The sequence below is a fragment of the Carcharodon carcharias genome, chromosome 9 (assembly GCF_017639515.1).
Source record: "Carcharodon carcharias isolate sCarCar2 chromosome 9, sCarCar2.pri, whole genome shotgun sequence".
Taxonomy (NCBI): domain Eukaryota; kingdom Metazoa; phylum Chordata; class Chondrichthyes; order Lamniformes; family Lamnidae; genus Carcharodon; species Carcharodon carcharias.
In genome coordinates this window covers 99,486,843-99,502,501 of record NC_054475.1, presented here as the reverse complement: position 1 = coordinate 99,502,501, position 15,659 = coordinate 99,486,843, and the positions used below count along the sequence as shown (strand labels likewise).

Sequence of the window (15,659 nt, the reverse complement as noted above, 5' to 3'; positions counted from 1 at the left end):
AAACTGAAGGTTCATATTACAGTAATAAATATAGGGAGTCATGGTCATCATGGTATAGGAGGTGGTTAATGGCCCATCGAGTCAATGCCAGCAATGTCAATTTAATTTTTAAATGAGTAAGTAAAACTCATCACTTAGTATTTTATTTCCAACCCTTGGTATTTCCAGAAATGTTCCAATATAGCCACTTAATGCACTGACACTGGACTGGGCAACATTCTTATTATTACACAAAACAGCTATAACTAATTTTCAAGAAAATATCTTAACATAAGATTCCAGCCAGACATTCGAGCCCCAAAAAATCCATTTGAGCAAAACTTTTTTAACTGCCGTTTAACAATAATGTAAGATTTCTGAAAGGGTAAACAGTAAATCTAATCTCAGAAACCATCAGCTCATCTTCAAATATTTCTGACTCTCACATTCATGCACAATCGTTGGCAGGAGAAAGTAACAAGTTATAGTGCTATAGTGCTGTCCCCAACTGACTGATTGCTCATATTGATAAACTCCAGTACTAGTGAAAACATAATTTAGGAAACACATAAGTTATTTTTGGCTGAAACTATGACTTTCAATTTTAAAAATTAATGGCTGACATACACGTATACATTTTGTTTGAGTGAGCATAATAACCACTATTTTTAAATAGGCTCCTGTTACATTTTAAACAATAATTGTTACAAATGAACCATTCTTTACATTTTAATCATTTTGTTTTTTTATAAGTTAGACATATTCTCCAAAAGGACCAACTGATTTCTGATCTTAAAATGCAATAACACCCAACCATGCATGATTTCAATGAGAAAGGGGTCAAATGACTGAACATGACAACAAAGTTGAAACGTGGGGCGGCCACAGTGCTGCCTCCTCGCACTCTGGACGTTTGAGTCCTTCTACTTCCGTCCCTAGAACCGATTGAAAGCAGACCCTCTCCAAAAGAACTACAACTCCCGAGAGGCTGTCCAAGCTGATGGCTCGACTGTACGTGATGTAGTCAATGACGTTGCCGACCCTCCCCCCGCTCCGAGCCACTCAGCGACTCTGTTGTTCAGCGAGGCGGATTCTGAATGGTTGTAGTAACCAAAAGACTAAGCACCACCCCCCACCTCCGGTTTCGGTTGCACGGCGAAACGCTGCCGCCATGTTGACGTACGGCCGTGCGATGGGACGCTGGCTTCAGAAATAATAATAATAATGGCGTTAATAACAAGGAAAGAATGAGGCCGTGCGATCCGCGGCGCAGTTTAGCCAGGGCTTTTTAAAAAATTTATATCTTTCTTTTTGAGAGTGACTCGAATTTGCCGTTATTTTGAATGTGTTGTCGGCCGGAGCGTTGTTCGCCATGAGCCGACCATCGTCAGCCGGCGGCGGGAAAACGGGCAAGCACACGGCGACGACGGCGGCCGTGGCGGCGGCAGCGAGTGGTGGTGGTGGAGGTGGAGGAGGAGGGAGCGGCAATCCAGCCATTGCAGCGGCGGCGGCAGCGGCGGCTGCAGCAGCGGCAGCGGCGGCCGCAGCGGCAGGAGGAGGAGGAGGATCCACCCCGCCTCAGCCCGAACTCACTTCTCTCTTCGAGTGCCCGGTCTGTTTTGATTATGTACTGCCGCCCATCCTGCAGTGCCAGGCCGGCCACCTGGTGTGTAACCAGTGCCGGCAGAAACTTTCCTGCTGTCCGACCTGCAGGGGCCCCCTCACCCCCAGCATCAGGAACCTGGCCATGGAGAAGGTGGCTTCCACTATCCCTTTCCCATGCAAGGTGAGTCCGAGAAAACGCTCAGGATCGTCCGGCAACTTTCAGTGTAGTTTTGTTAAAGTTGGGCAGTGTAAATTGCCCTGCATCAGGTGTGTTTTTCTAGCTTCCTGATGTTTGCAAATAGGTAATACCCCTAAATGTTTTAATGATGTAATTCTCTTTCTAGCCAGCTGTGAGTGCTTATTACAGGTTCATATATGATACCGGTTTTGTAGTTTAATGTATTAAGAGACTCGATTCCATGAAATCTTGTTACATATTTGTTACGGTGATAAATGTACAGTCTGCAGAAGATTTATTAAGATTTTGACTTTATCAAGTTGAAATTTCCCTTTTTCTGATTTTTTTTATGGGAAATTTATGTTAACACTTGTGAAAGTGCACTTCCTGGCGTTTATATGGCATCAGTTATTATGATTGTGGATGGAGCTAATGGTTGCCTGTTCTGAAATTGTTTAAAGCTAGATATACTTACAAAATGAATCTAGTGTTTTCCATTCCTTAAGATTTGATAGTTTTGATGCTGCAATAAATTCATTATTGTCAATTAGGAAACCTTTGTCACAGCTTGTGTAATTGAGCTCTTTCATGTCCTTTGTTCCGCACAGCCTGCTTCCACTGTTCCTTTCCTGGTTTTTGCTCTCCACTGATTTGCTGAACTAAGTTTCTACTAGATAAAAGCAAAGAACTGCGGATGCTGGAAATCCAGAACAAAAACAGAAATACCTGGAAAAACTCAGCAGGAGAAGAGCACATTTGACATTTCGAGTCCTCATGACCCTTCAACAGAACTAAGTAAAAATAAGAAAGTGGTGAAATATAAGCTGATTTAAGGGGGGGGGGGGGTGGGGTGTTGGGACAAGAAGCCAGTAATAGGTGGAGATAACCAAAAGATGTCACAGACAAAAGGATAGAGGTGTTGAAGGTGGTGATATTATCTAAAGGAATGTGCTAATTAAGGGTAGAAAACAGGACAAACAAGGTACAGATAGCGCTAGTGGGGGTGGGATGGGGTGAAGGAGTACTAAAAAGGCTAAAAAGTAGAGATAAAACAATGGGTGGAAATACATTTAAAAATAATGGAAATAGGTGGGAAAAGAAAAATCTAGATAAATTATTGGTAAAAACTGTTTCTTCCCCCCTCTTTGTTTTTTCCAATAATTATATATTTTTCTTTTCCCACCTATTTCCATTATTTTTAAAGTATTTCCACCTATTGTTTTATCTCTACCTTTTAGCTTTTTTAGTACTCCTTCACCCCACCCCATCCCCACTAGAGCTATCTGTACCTTGTTTGTCCTGCTTTCTGCCCTTAATTAGCACATTCCTTTAGATAATTTCACCACCTTCAACACCTCATTGTCCTTTTGTCTGTGACATCTTTTGGTTATCTCCACCTATTACTGGCTTCTTGTCCCAACAAACCCCCCCCCCCCCCCCACCCACTCTTAAACCAGCTTATATTTCACCCCTTTCCTATTTTTACTTAGTTCTGTTGAAGGGTTATGAGGACTCGAAACGTCAACTGTGCTCTCCTCCACCGATGCTGCCAGACCTTCTGAGTTTTTCCAGGTATTTCTGTTTCTGTTTTTGTTTAAGTTTCTACAAGTGTTGCTATCCCAGGCTCCTGTCTGTCCTGTTCATTCAGTTAACCTCCCCATTTACATTATTGGTGTCTTTGTTGCACCATGTGGTGCGAGTTGCTTCATTCTCTTCCTAACTTTAACCATCCTTTAACCTACCCTCCCGTTATCACTATGCAGAATATCTTGTAAGTATGCCACTCCCCATACACAATGTCATTGTCTGAATTGTTCCCACTCGTAAAAGAATCAAGAATGAAAGATCACAGATTTAAAGTGATCTGCAAAAGAAGCAGATGTGATGTGAGAAATTTTTTTTGAACTCAGTTCGGGTCTGGAGGTGTGGTGAAGGCAGGTTCAATCGAGGCATTCAAGAGGGCATTAGATGATAATTTGAATAGAAAAGATGTGCAAGGCATGGGGAAAAGACAGGAGAATGGCACTAAATCATAATGCTCTTTTGAAGAGCCTGTGCAGACACAATGGGCCAAATGGCCTCGTACACTAACAATTCTTGTGATTCTGAATATTGCTTGCTTTAACAATATTACAGTTAGGGAGGTGGAAATAGCAGTTGAAATTGCAGTGTTATTCTAGCACTGTTATATAGAATTCTTTAATGTAAAGAAAGTCTGAGGGTTGCGTATGGATAAAGTTAAGAAATAAGAGGGGAATGGTACAGTTCTTGATAGGCATTAGAGACCACCAAAGAACGAAGATGAGAGAGATCTGCAGACAGTTTCAGGAGATCTAAGAATAGCTTGACAATAATGGATGATTTGAACTCTCCCAAGAGAAACTGGAATAAAGATAATACAATTGGCGAATACATTCGTTTCAAGTTCAACATGTACAGGATACAGGTCCCTAGAAAACAAAGGGAAAGTAACAGATTGTTCATCTTTCAATTTTAAAAAAAGGTTCCTGAGTAAAAGCTAAAGACTCTGGACTGAAAAATAACAAAGTTAAGGGATCTGACCCAAATTAACTGGAAAAGAAAGTTGGGAACAAGATGACAAATCAACAGTGGTTGGTTCAAGTATAGAATTATATTTCCCTAAGGTGAAAATGGGAAATATTGAAGAGTTAAGTTTGTGGATTAAGAAGTAATTAAAAGCTATTAAAATTGGCTAATATGAAAATAGTGAGATGTGTACGACGTGTAGTGTGGTTGAGAAAAGGGGGATTAAAAATGTACTAAATATTAAAGACTTACAGATAATGTAAGTCTAATGAGGGCTTCAATAAGCATGTCAAAATAGAGAACAGAATGACTGAAAGATGGAAGAAAAGATTTACTTGAGGATGAAAGTGTAGTAAAATATTAAACATGGTGTGTCTGTTTTTACAATAACAGTAGAAGTGAGAAGTATTTGAGAGGTATATAGAACAATTGTTAGAGATAACTAAAAAAAATGCTGAAGAAATCTGCAGAACTAGAAGTGGATCAGTCACAACCATGTTGGCATGGACCTTGTTGAAAGGAGTTAATGGATATAGAAGAGGCATAGGCTGTAATTTTCCAGTTTTTTTATTAGCTATGCAAATTGTGCTGTGGGACTGGGAGTAGCTGATGCAACACCTTTATTAATTACAGATCAGTTAGTTTAATGTCTGTTGTGAGCCACATTTTAGAATCAGTTTTCAAGATAAAATTAGTGAGCATTTAGAAATGTGTGGCTTAACTAGACAGCTAACATGGATTTGCTAATGTCACGTTTGACATTTTTAAATTGAGAATGTAGCTTGGTGGAAAAAGGAGTTCAGGTGGATGTATGGATTTTCAGAAGGCATTCGTTAAGTGTCACAAGGCTTGTTTGAAGAATTCAGGCCTATTGTCTATGAGGAAATGTAGCAGCATGGATAGGAAGTTGGTTGACAGTAATTGGATGTTGCTTGGTTATAAGAAGTGTTCGGAGTGGTGTACTCTGCGAGTGTCCTGGATCCACAGTTGTACTTGGTTGATGTATTGATGATTTGGGTTTAGAGAGCACGTCTTCAAAGTTTGCTAATGTGTAAATAAGGGGTTTTGGCAAACGGTGAGGAAAGCTTTAACAAACTTCAGGGAGACAGATTGGGTCAGCAGGATGACATGGCAATTTAATTTGAATGTGAGGTAATGCATCTTATGAGGAAGAACAAGGAATGGGAGTATATACTCAACAGAGACTGAAGGATGTGGTTGATGCAGAGATCTGGGGGGTCGTATTCTTGAAAGTGTAAGTACAAATAGATAAAACCGTTAAAAAGGCCAACAGCATGTTGGATTTTACAAATTGGGGGCACCAATAGACACAAGTTATAAAATAAGTAATAAATTGGAAGAATACACTAGTACTCCAACACTAGTCCAACCAATGTACAGTTATGGACACCTTGTTATAGGGGGGTAGTGGGTTGTGATGATCAATCTAAAATCCTTACTGAGATGAAGAGAGCTTGTGAGGCACTTCTTTATGCAGAGGATTGTTGGAGCATAGGTTGTTTTGTCATAGAAAGTGGTTAAAATAGATCCATTACATAATTTAAGGGGACAACGAATACATTTTTTGGAACTGAAATATACAGGGCTGTAGGGAGAGAGCAGGGCAGTGGGATTAGTCTTCAAATGTTCCTGCAACGAACCACAGCATATGTGATGGGATGAAATGGCCTCTTCCTGCCTTGGCCACTAATGATGTCCTGGTGACTGCAGTTCAGTATCCCTTCTTCCCATGCACGATTTCTTCAATATTGTAGGCAAACTGTGCTGCCCTACTTCTACTATTCAACTTTGGCGTCAGTTTTTGGTAGTTCTACTCCTAGCTGTCCCATCATGACCCCACATCTTCCCAAATACTTTATGCTGTGACTGAGCAGTCATATGCAGTGCTCCCTTGAGATTCCCTTCTCCGTTATATGTTTATTTAGCTTTCCCTTAAATGCATCCATACTGTTTGTCTCAACCACCCCCTATGGTAACAAGTTCCACTTTTGCACCGCTCTCTGGGTAAAGAAGTATCTTCTGAATTCTGTATTTTTATCGGTGACTGAAAGAAAGCTGGTACAGCCCATGGCCTGGCCCCATTGCAACCCTGAGGAGAGTCTCAATCTTTGAGATGAAGAAAGATAGTGGAGCACAAGACTTAAGCTTTATCCTAGAACAAAATGTGATGGTGTAATTGTATGGGCAGATAAGGAGAAAGGAAATCAGGAAGTGATTAGAGAAAACCCAATCTTTGCCATGTCCCTATTTCTGACTTCTTCCACCTTGCCTCCCATCCTAACCGCCATCCAGCTGAATGACTTGCATTTCTCCTTGCTCCCTGACCAACTTGTTGCTATTTCCTTGCTATACCTCATTCTTCTGCTACCCCAGACTCTCATCTCTCCTCCGTTTTTGTTGAAGATCTTATTAAAGGGTGACTGGAGCAGAGGCTAGCTAGCTGTTGCCCCTTACCTCGACATCTCACTCACTTCTCCAGAGTCAGAAAGTTGTTGGCTCCAGCTGACAACTCAGTTGACTAGTGGGGAATTCTGCATTGTTGGAGGTGTTGCCTTTTGGATGAAATATTTAACCAAGGCCTCATATGTTTTCTCTGATGTTATATCCTATGAAATACCTGAAGAGGCATGGGGTATTTTCTATAGTTTGGTAACCAAATTTCTTTCCTCAACCAACACTACTAAAAATAGCTGTCTGGTCATTTATTTGCTGTGTCCAAATTGGTTTTCACATTTGTCAACTTAACAATATTGACTGCACTTATAAAGAGACCACTTTGTGATGGGTGTTAATGTAAATGAAGGCAATGTAAATTAATCTCCATTTATTTCCCCCTTCCCCCAAATAATCTGTTGTTGCCCATGGACTCATCTTGGAGGGATGCCTCAACATCCCGAGCTAAGAAGAAACCCAGGACCACTGATGGTGGGTGACTCCTTCTCAGTAGGACTGCTCTGCCTGACTTTATGCTAACCATATTCTGATCCCAACAATTCTCGGTGTAGCACTCCTCTCTAAATACCACATTTTTTTTTCCCTGCCCTCTTGCTGTACAGACGAAAATCTCATCTGCCATTCATCATGTTCACTTTTGTCTCCTTTGCCCCCTCTCACAGGCAGACATACACTGACACCAATGACCATGTTATGTATGATATTGCGATCCCTAATGTCCTCCTTTGATTGGGTTTTCCCTAAACACTACTTCATTTCCTTTCTGCTTAACTGCCTATAACCCTTCCACCATCACTTTTTGTGCTGAGACACAGCATATTTCTCCCTGACTTGTGCTCCACTATCATTTCAAAGATTGAAATTGTCCTCAGAGCTGTGATGGGGCCAATGCATGGATTGAACTCCTGTAATTTGATATCTTGAGCTGCACAGTGCGACTAGTGAAGGTGGAGCTGGGAGAAGCCTCATTGAGGTACTTACAGCACCACCACTGGTTGGAAGGTGTAATTACAAATTTGGTGAGTTTACATTGGATGTTTCCATTGCAAGGATGGACATAGGAATTTATTGTTCAAAAAGTTGATAGTGTCTAGAAAAATAACAGGAAGTAACGCTTAACAGGAATTGTGTTTGGACATTAAACTTTTAATGAGATACAGATCTATTTATGTTGAAATCATCAACCCTGCATACTTGCCCATTGCTAATTATCTAAAGCTGGCAAGCAAAGCAAGTATGATCTTCCATTTATAGAGTGCTTTTCATGCTTTCAGGATTTCCTACCGTACTTCAAAGTTGATGATTCTTATTTGGACAGACAAGTCTGACAGCCAATTTTGTGCATAGCACAGTCCCACACACTGCAGAGATAGATGATCAGCTAATCTAATGTTGGTATTATTTGATGGATTGGTTAGGTTGTGGGGAGAACTCCCATGGTTGTCTTCAAATAATGCCTTGGGCTCCTAATGTTCACCTGAACAAGCAGATGGGAGCTTGGTTTAACATCTCATCTGAAAAACTGAACAACGAGACACTCCCTCATTGTTGTATTGAAGTTTCGACATAGATTTTGTCTCTACCCCAGAATGGGGCTTGAATTCAACCGATTGACTTATAGGTGTGAATGTTACCACTGAGCCATGCTGAGACCCAGTCCATAGAAACCATGTTCCTACCCTCTCTGCTACTCATTGATAACATTTTGTTGCTCATCAGGAATCACAGAATGGTTACAGCACAAAAGGAGGCCATTCACCCTTTCGGATTTGTGCTGGCTCTGCAAGAATGATTCAGCTACTCCCAGTCCCGTACTATCCCTGTAACCCTGCAAAATGTTTCTTTTCAGGTGCATATTCAATTCCCTTTTGAAAGCCACAATTGAATCTCCCCTCACCCCCCACCGCCCTCTCAGGCACTGAATTCAACACCCTAACCACTTGCTGTGTAAAAGAGGTTTTCTTATGTCACCTTTGGTCCATTTACCAATGACCTCAAATCTTTATCCTCTGGTTCTCGACTCTTCTTCCAATGGGAACAGTATCTTTCTTTCTATTCTGTCTAGACCCCTCTATAGAACATCTCTATTAAATTTCTTCTCACCCTTCTTTGCTTGCTGGCTGCTGTTAAAGTGATGCTTGTGTAATTAGCAGCCTTTTTTGATCCCACACTTAGGCTGCCGTAAACCAACTCCACGCCCAACCCCTTGCTCTCAGCCTAACCCCAATCCTTTGGGGAAGTGTATAGTTTGACATAACAGCTCACTAAAATCAGGGAGGGGAATGACTTATTGATATGTAACATGGTCTTATCCTTTTGAAGTGTTTCCTTAGCAGCAGTCTTGGAATCAAAGCTTGTAGCCCAAGTCAGAAGAGAACTTGTCAAGATTCAAATTAAATCTTTTCTTAGTGCCACACTACTTGAAAGATGGATTGGAGACTTTCTGAAGAAAATCTCAATTGAAGGAGTTTGGATAATCCCCATTTTAATATATGGGGTCTCAGGAATTTGTATTAATAAAGCAGAAATTCTGCTTGTGGCACAAAAAAGATTGAACAGTGATGTTCACAAATCTTTCTTAAAAGAACCATTGGCGAATTATGTACCATGACAGCACGTAGAAATAAAATTCATGCTCTGTGTAATATGTAACATCTCGTATCTGTACTTAATCCTATTCATGCAAAGCATCGTGCTGTTGTGGCTTTGCTGTTTGACAACTTGTTGCCAAAGTGCACTGATGATTCTGACTCCCGATACTGAATGATGAAGCACTTCACTGTATAAATATTGGGATGCTTGTAACTTCAAAGTATTTTTGCGTTTTCAAAATGATTTTAAAGTGCTTCAGTAATTTGTAAACAAGCCTTAACAAGCGACTACTAAATTAATTTTTATTAAGGATCTTGTAATTACAATGTCAACTCCAATACCTTGAGCATAAACTGGATTGCGTGTTGTCGTCCCATGTACTATTCGCATGCTGTTTGTTGCATTGTTTCCAGTTTATACTCAAACTCGGGGTACTCCAATATATTCAGGATTTCATAGCATTGCACAAAGCATTTTAAAAGCAAAATTCTTCCAAGCCAATTAACAGACCTGGTTAAGTTGGGTGTACAAAAAGTACACTGAATTTAGTTTGAGTTTTTTTTAAAAAGCAAATTCAAAAATTTTTTAAATATAATTGAGGACAGGTTAATTTTTTTTGAAACAATGAAGTAAAGCTATGTGGGTTTAATGGAGTCAAAGTAAGTGCTGTTTTCCCCTGGGAATTTTCTATCATCGTTCGATTGCATCTGAGTGGAACTGAGTTTACAAATTCAATCTCAACAATTTGAGATTCAAATCTCAGGTTTTGTTAGCTACATGTCTGACATGTGCAGAAACTGTCACTATGTTTTTGTCTCTAAAACAAGTTGTAGAGTCATGCTTTTGTTCATTTGTTGTGGATTACCTGTGAGCTGCCTGTAGGGACACATCTCAAGTCCAGAGTGTTGAGGCACGGGATGGCACAGCCAAGTCTTTGGTCACGCCTGCGATTTTGCACCTGGCTGAAATAAATGTAGAGAATCGAAACAAGTCACAATTCAGCAGTAAGCTGCCTGCCAGTAAACAAACAGAGCAAAAGTAATTAATCTCAGTAGTTTGATTTTGTTTGCGTAGGGAATGGCCAGCTTGTGCATGTTAATAGCAGAGTAATACATTGTGTTACATGGTCTGATGCTCTTTTTGTTCCAGCATGCTATGAGTAATGCCATGAGTGTGCCACTAGCAAATTGCAATAATATTTATTTCTGCTTTTGTAGGAGTTGTTCATTATAATTATCAAGCCAATTTGGAAGCTGCTATTGTGAAACTGAGCCTTGCAAGCCAGGACAATTTCAGATTTGATGCCCAACTTTGAGTCAAGCTGGCTTTAGGAATGCCGTTGTAACTAACGTCAACATTCCTGAGCTTGAAAACAGAAACAGATTCTTCCTTCTGATTGCAGTGTTGTGACTTCTTCTTAAGATTGATGTAAAGAATGTTTCCTCTTTATGGGACCAGAGGTTGGATTATACAGAAACATACCCTAGAACATTACTTGTCAGATTATTAAAATGGAGGATCGAAATTACAATTGTGATGCTGCTGAAGGGTTATTGTGGGGCAGGGCTACATTTCCAAACAGAGTATATTAAAATCAAAGTACTCGAGTTTGAGAGTTGGTTAGCTAGAGTTTTTTTACTTTGATTAGAATTTGTGCCAGCTTTGAAATTTTTTGTGAAACAATTTTTAAACTTGTCATGTGAAAATTATTCTAAATACATTTGGAACAGTTCTCTTTTTTGCTTTAGCCAATAAAACATTGTTAAGGAAGAAGCAGGCAAGGAAGGCTTGAAAAGCAACCATCCAATAAAGAATGTCACCAAGCCAATGATCTTTTTGTAACCCTTTCCTCTTTTTGCTCTTCCCATTGATAATTCTTATTTTCTCAAAGACTTGCATTTATTAAACCCAACCAGACAGTTTTACAGAGATGGGCAGTTTGTGTTTGAAGCAATTGGATGTAGGGCTGCTTAAAAGTGTCTTCAAATAAATTAAAATAGTCCAGCTAAACCTGTTTTGATTTAAATAGTGTAAACAGTGCTGAGGCTCAGGATGTAAGTTTCATAGGATATTGTGCAAATTACTATAATTTTATACTGTTATAGTTCTGTTTTGATTCAAATTGTCTTGTTTGGCACTGCAGCAAATGTGCTTGTGCCTGTGGCATTTGGTACAAAAGAATGAGTGTGGTTTCTTGGCAGTATAAATGGCATATTACATAACCAAGTTTTTGTCATATTTATCATGCTTCTTTCAGTGAAATTCAGTGAGATGAATAACAGTTCCTTTACAAAATCCACATTTCTGACTTTACAGTTTAGAACTGTCACTTTCCTTGGAGGAAACATCTATGTAGAACAGCAATGCATTTATGCAAATGTTATGACTTGGATGGGAGGAGTGCATGAACTATCAAGCCCAACTACTCCACAGGCCACACCATTAATTTAAATGTTTAATTTTCTCACCGAAATGGTCAACTGTGTATGTATACTTCTAATACCCAGAAGAAAAGAGGCTCTGACCAGGCTTATTTCAAAAAACTCAATGATTAATTTATTTTTAAACAAAACCTCTTTTAACGATTTGCAAGTACTGGTTAACACACAGTTGTAATCAGGAAGTATAACTACCTATCTCTTCCTAAAGAATTGCCCCATTAAAAACACTGACACACGCATACACAGGCAAATGAAGGACAAACAGCTGGAGTTTCTCTGCAGATGTGGGCTTTGGAGGATGGGCATTATAAAATAAAGGATAAAGTCTGCAAAGTCTCAACACTGTCGACCCGGACTTCCCTCGTGTGAAGATGGGCCGCTGGTCCCCAATGGATACCTGGAAGTTCTCACCAACTGGTCTCAGCTTAGCAGGCCCAAATTCAAGCTAGTTACACTCGGATGAGGGTTCTCTGGCTGTAGATTGATGGCCACACACAATTGCAGACAAGACAGCGAGAGGGAGCCAATTAGGGTAGCCTTCCTTCCTCAGCTTTTTCCCCAACAAGACTGCCTTGAAAACAAGCAGATTCACAACTTAAGTTTCTTTCCATTCACCCATGTGATTTCCAGTAAGTACTGACTTTCCTTTGCAGATTTTTAAAATCAATTAAAGTGATTGCAGTTTAAAACAAACAAGCAGATCTTTCTCAACTACCATAAAGGTCAGGTGATTTCTTTTGAAGAGGCCTGCTTGCTGACAGTTCCTAGTCAGTTCCAGTTACCTAAAAAAAGCCTCAGATTAGCATTCAAATGTCCAGATCATGCTATGTCTTTCCACTTTGTAAAAGAAAAATTCAATTTGAGAGATATGATTCTAACACAGATAGGAAAACATGCATTTTGTACTACTGATGCCAACTATTTATACTTGAGGTATTGTGAATAGCTGATTCATGATTCATATGATTTAGAATATAGCTTTTAATTTTAAGATTTAAAGTTTTGACTGTAGATAAAATAGGGGCATCTGACTGAGAAACTGATGAGCAACCCTGAAGTAAATGCAATTTAAGCAAGGAGGGTGTAAAAAGTATAATTGAGTTTATAGCATAAGTCCTTATAAGCTATACTGTTAAGTTAGTGGTGCTTACTTTGTTTAATTCTTTCTGATCAACATGACATCTGTTTTTGTTAGAAAACCTGAAATCTTGTGTAGTTCTGTTAGTTAATTGCTGGCTGTTCGTGTATGATCTTTAAATGTTAACAGTCCCTAACAAGATCATAACAGGTTATTCACCCTATTTATAATTGTGATTGGAAACACTGGCGCAAACTCCTCTCGTCGTGAACCTGGTGTTTTCAATGTCACAAGTGTTGCCTGGATTGCCTCTAGTAGTCCTCTTGTCATCAGAGATGATCCTGTAAGTTAAGTCATTTTTGATGTATGAATGTAAAGTTCAGATTTCAGTGATAACAATGTTATTTTCAGATACCTTATCTGAATAGTATATCTCACAATGTATTATCTCTCTTACTGCCCATAATCAATATATTTTGTATGGGAAGGGGTGTGCCTTTTCTTATTTGGAGAGAGTATTCCAATTAAATAATTCAGCAAGTTTTCATGAGTTTAAAAATAAAGTTATTTATTCTCACACTTACCCTGATTTAATGCAATGTCACACACTCAGTCTCGTGCACACACACGCGAACATTGGATCTGGATAGAAAGTGCACTTCTACAGATTTCAGTTAATTCAGTCTCTGATTTATGATTTCCGGTTTCCCACGTGGCAGACCTGTGGTTTCTTGGAACAGTTTTGATGAGTTAAAGTTGTGAGGGTCTTGTAAAGTGAAAGGTTCACAGCAGGTTACAATTTTATTTGTGATTTGATATCTAGGAGATTGTTTCTCAGGTGAACTTTGAAACTGAAACAGGTTAAGTGCTTGGCTCCTTGTTGAATTGTAGTTAGTTCAGAATCTGGTTCTCAGATTGACTTGAGAACTGGTTCTGATGGACCTTTTGGGTCCTGAAGTATTAAGGGTAAAGTCCCTGAAACCAGCTTTGATTACATGACTACTAGGTTAACGCTTCTGAGGCCCACCCTGTCTAGTTTGGTTGGGGAGGCCATTATGAAACAATGGGAAGTTGATTGTGGCTGCTAAGTTTTGACTATCCCTTTTGTCCAGTGTGAAGTGCAGAGACAGGCAGTCTGGAAACTCCATAGTGTTTTAGGTGTTGACTCATCCTTAGACAATGAGGTGTGTGAGTTGCACAAATAGTTGTGAGGTACATTCACTTATTTCCATATTTAATTAGATATTCACTGGAGAATTGATACTGTCCTTGGTACATATGCCAGAAGTCACATGATTTGTGGCAGCTATCTTTAAAAGCTTGTTTGTGTCCAATTTTTAAAAGTATTGACTGAAAGTTCATGATATGACATGCCTGTCCTGGGCTGTCACTTGAATGTGCAGGAAAACTGCTTTAAACAGTGATATTGAGGAAATTACCTAAAATTTACAGCACAGAAATAGGCTACTTGAGGCTGATGATATGTTAATGGAGACCATAATCTTAAATATGAGGTTGTGAAACTACTTCACCATCTTTTTTGGTACATTATCTCTTCCCAGTGTCTTTCCCCCACCACATTATTGTTGTTTCAATTGCAGGGGAGGAGAAGCAGCAGTCAGGAAAACTTACTTTTGGCTCGTGTGCCTTATGACCAGCCTCTAAATACACATTTATGATTATGATTCGCTTGCTCACATGGTCAATTGCATGATCTGACCACTGTGTGGCACTGTCACCCACATCACTCAAAATGCTTTCTGAAAATGTCTGTTGAAAATATTTGACTTGCAATTTTCCAAAATAAAAATAGTTCAAGGCTTCATATTTCACAATAAATGCAGGTACATTTTCTGCCATTGACCACCTCATACCTGATGATGAGCGTACAATAACCTTTAAGACCGCCTTTAGAATATTGTATGCAATACTGTGCTACATACTGTCGGGAAATATAGAGGGGTTAGAGTTAGTATAAAGTAGATTCACTAGGATGCTACCTGGCAAATAAATATTAAAACCTGGTTCTTTTTTCATCAGACAAATTCAAATTATGAGGCTATATGATAGAAAATGTTTAAAATTTCAAAAGGATGGGTTGTGGCTGATAATCCAGGCTGTTTTCAGTCGTTGGGGGGGGGGGGGGGGGGGGGGGGGGGGGGGGGGGGGGGGGGGGGGGGGGGTGGTTAAGAATGAGACACCAAGGATATAAGATTAAGTTTAAGAAATTCAGAATAAACAGACTTCACAAAGGAGGTTGAGGAAGTGAATTAACTATCAGGGTTAATGGTTGAGTCAAGGTTAAAGGAGAAGGTCACAGTACTATATCAGAGCAATTATAGATGGACAAAAAGTTTGTCTTGCTGGAAACGTTTTTTTGAAAGGCCATATTCACACAACAATAGGCATCAACTAAAATCCAAGATCCCCACATTACCACCCCTTTGCCATCAACAGAATAAATCCATTTTATTCTCTTTCAAGCAGCCAGCAAATTCTCCTCTATTCTTTCGACAACGGGTGCCCTGACTAACCGAACTAAGTTTTTGCACGATTTAAACATCACTCCCTGTTTTTTTTATTCTGTCCTTCTAGATTCAAAACCAAGGATATTAAACTTTCTGCCATCTTTTATTGTCCTAATATATGTGGCACTAAGGCTCCACTTCCCTTCTATTTCATTTAAAATGTTACGATTTGAAATTTATTTATTTTCCCTGCTCCTATTCCCAGAATGTATTTCATAATTTTTAACTTTGAACTT

The 15,659-nt window shown here is 39.5% G+C and overlaps 1 protein-coding gene across 1 annotated transcript in view; it reads left to right on the top strand.

Annotated features, from left to right (window-relative positions):
• The first annotated feature begins 1,138 nt into the window (after positions 1-1,138).
• The window catches only part of siah2l (seven in absentia homolog 2 (Drosophila)-like), a 69,322-nt gene continuing 54,801 nt past the window's right edge, over positions 1,139-15,659 (top strand). Inside the window, exon 1 of the mRNA XM_041195863.1 lies at positions 1,139-1,765. Within this exon, the coding sequence (XP_041051797.1) occupies positions 1,352-1,765 (414 nt within the window). The 5' untranslated portion in view covers positions 1,139-1,351. The remainder of the gene's footprint in view (positions 1,766-15,659) is intronic.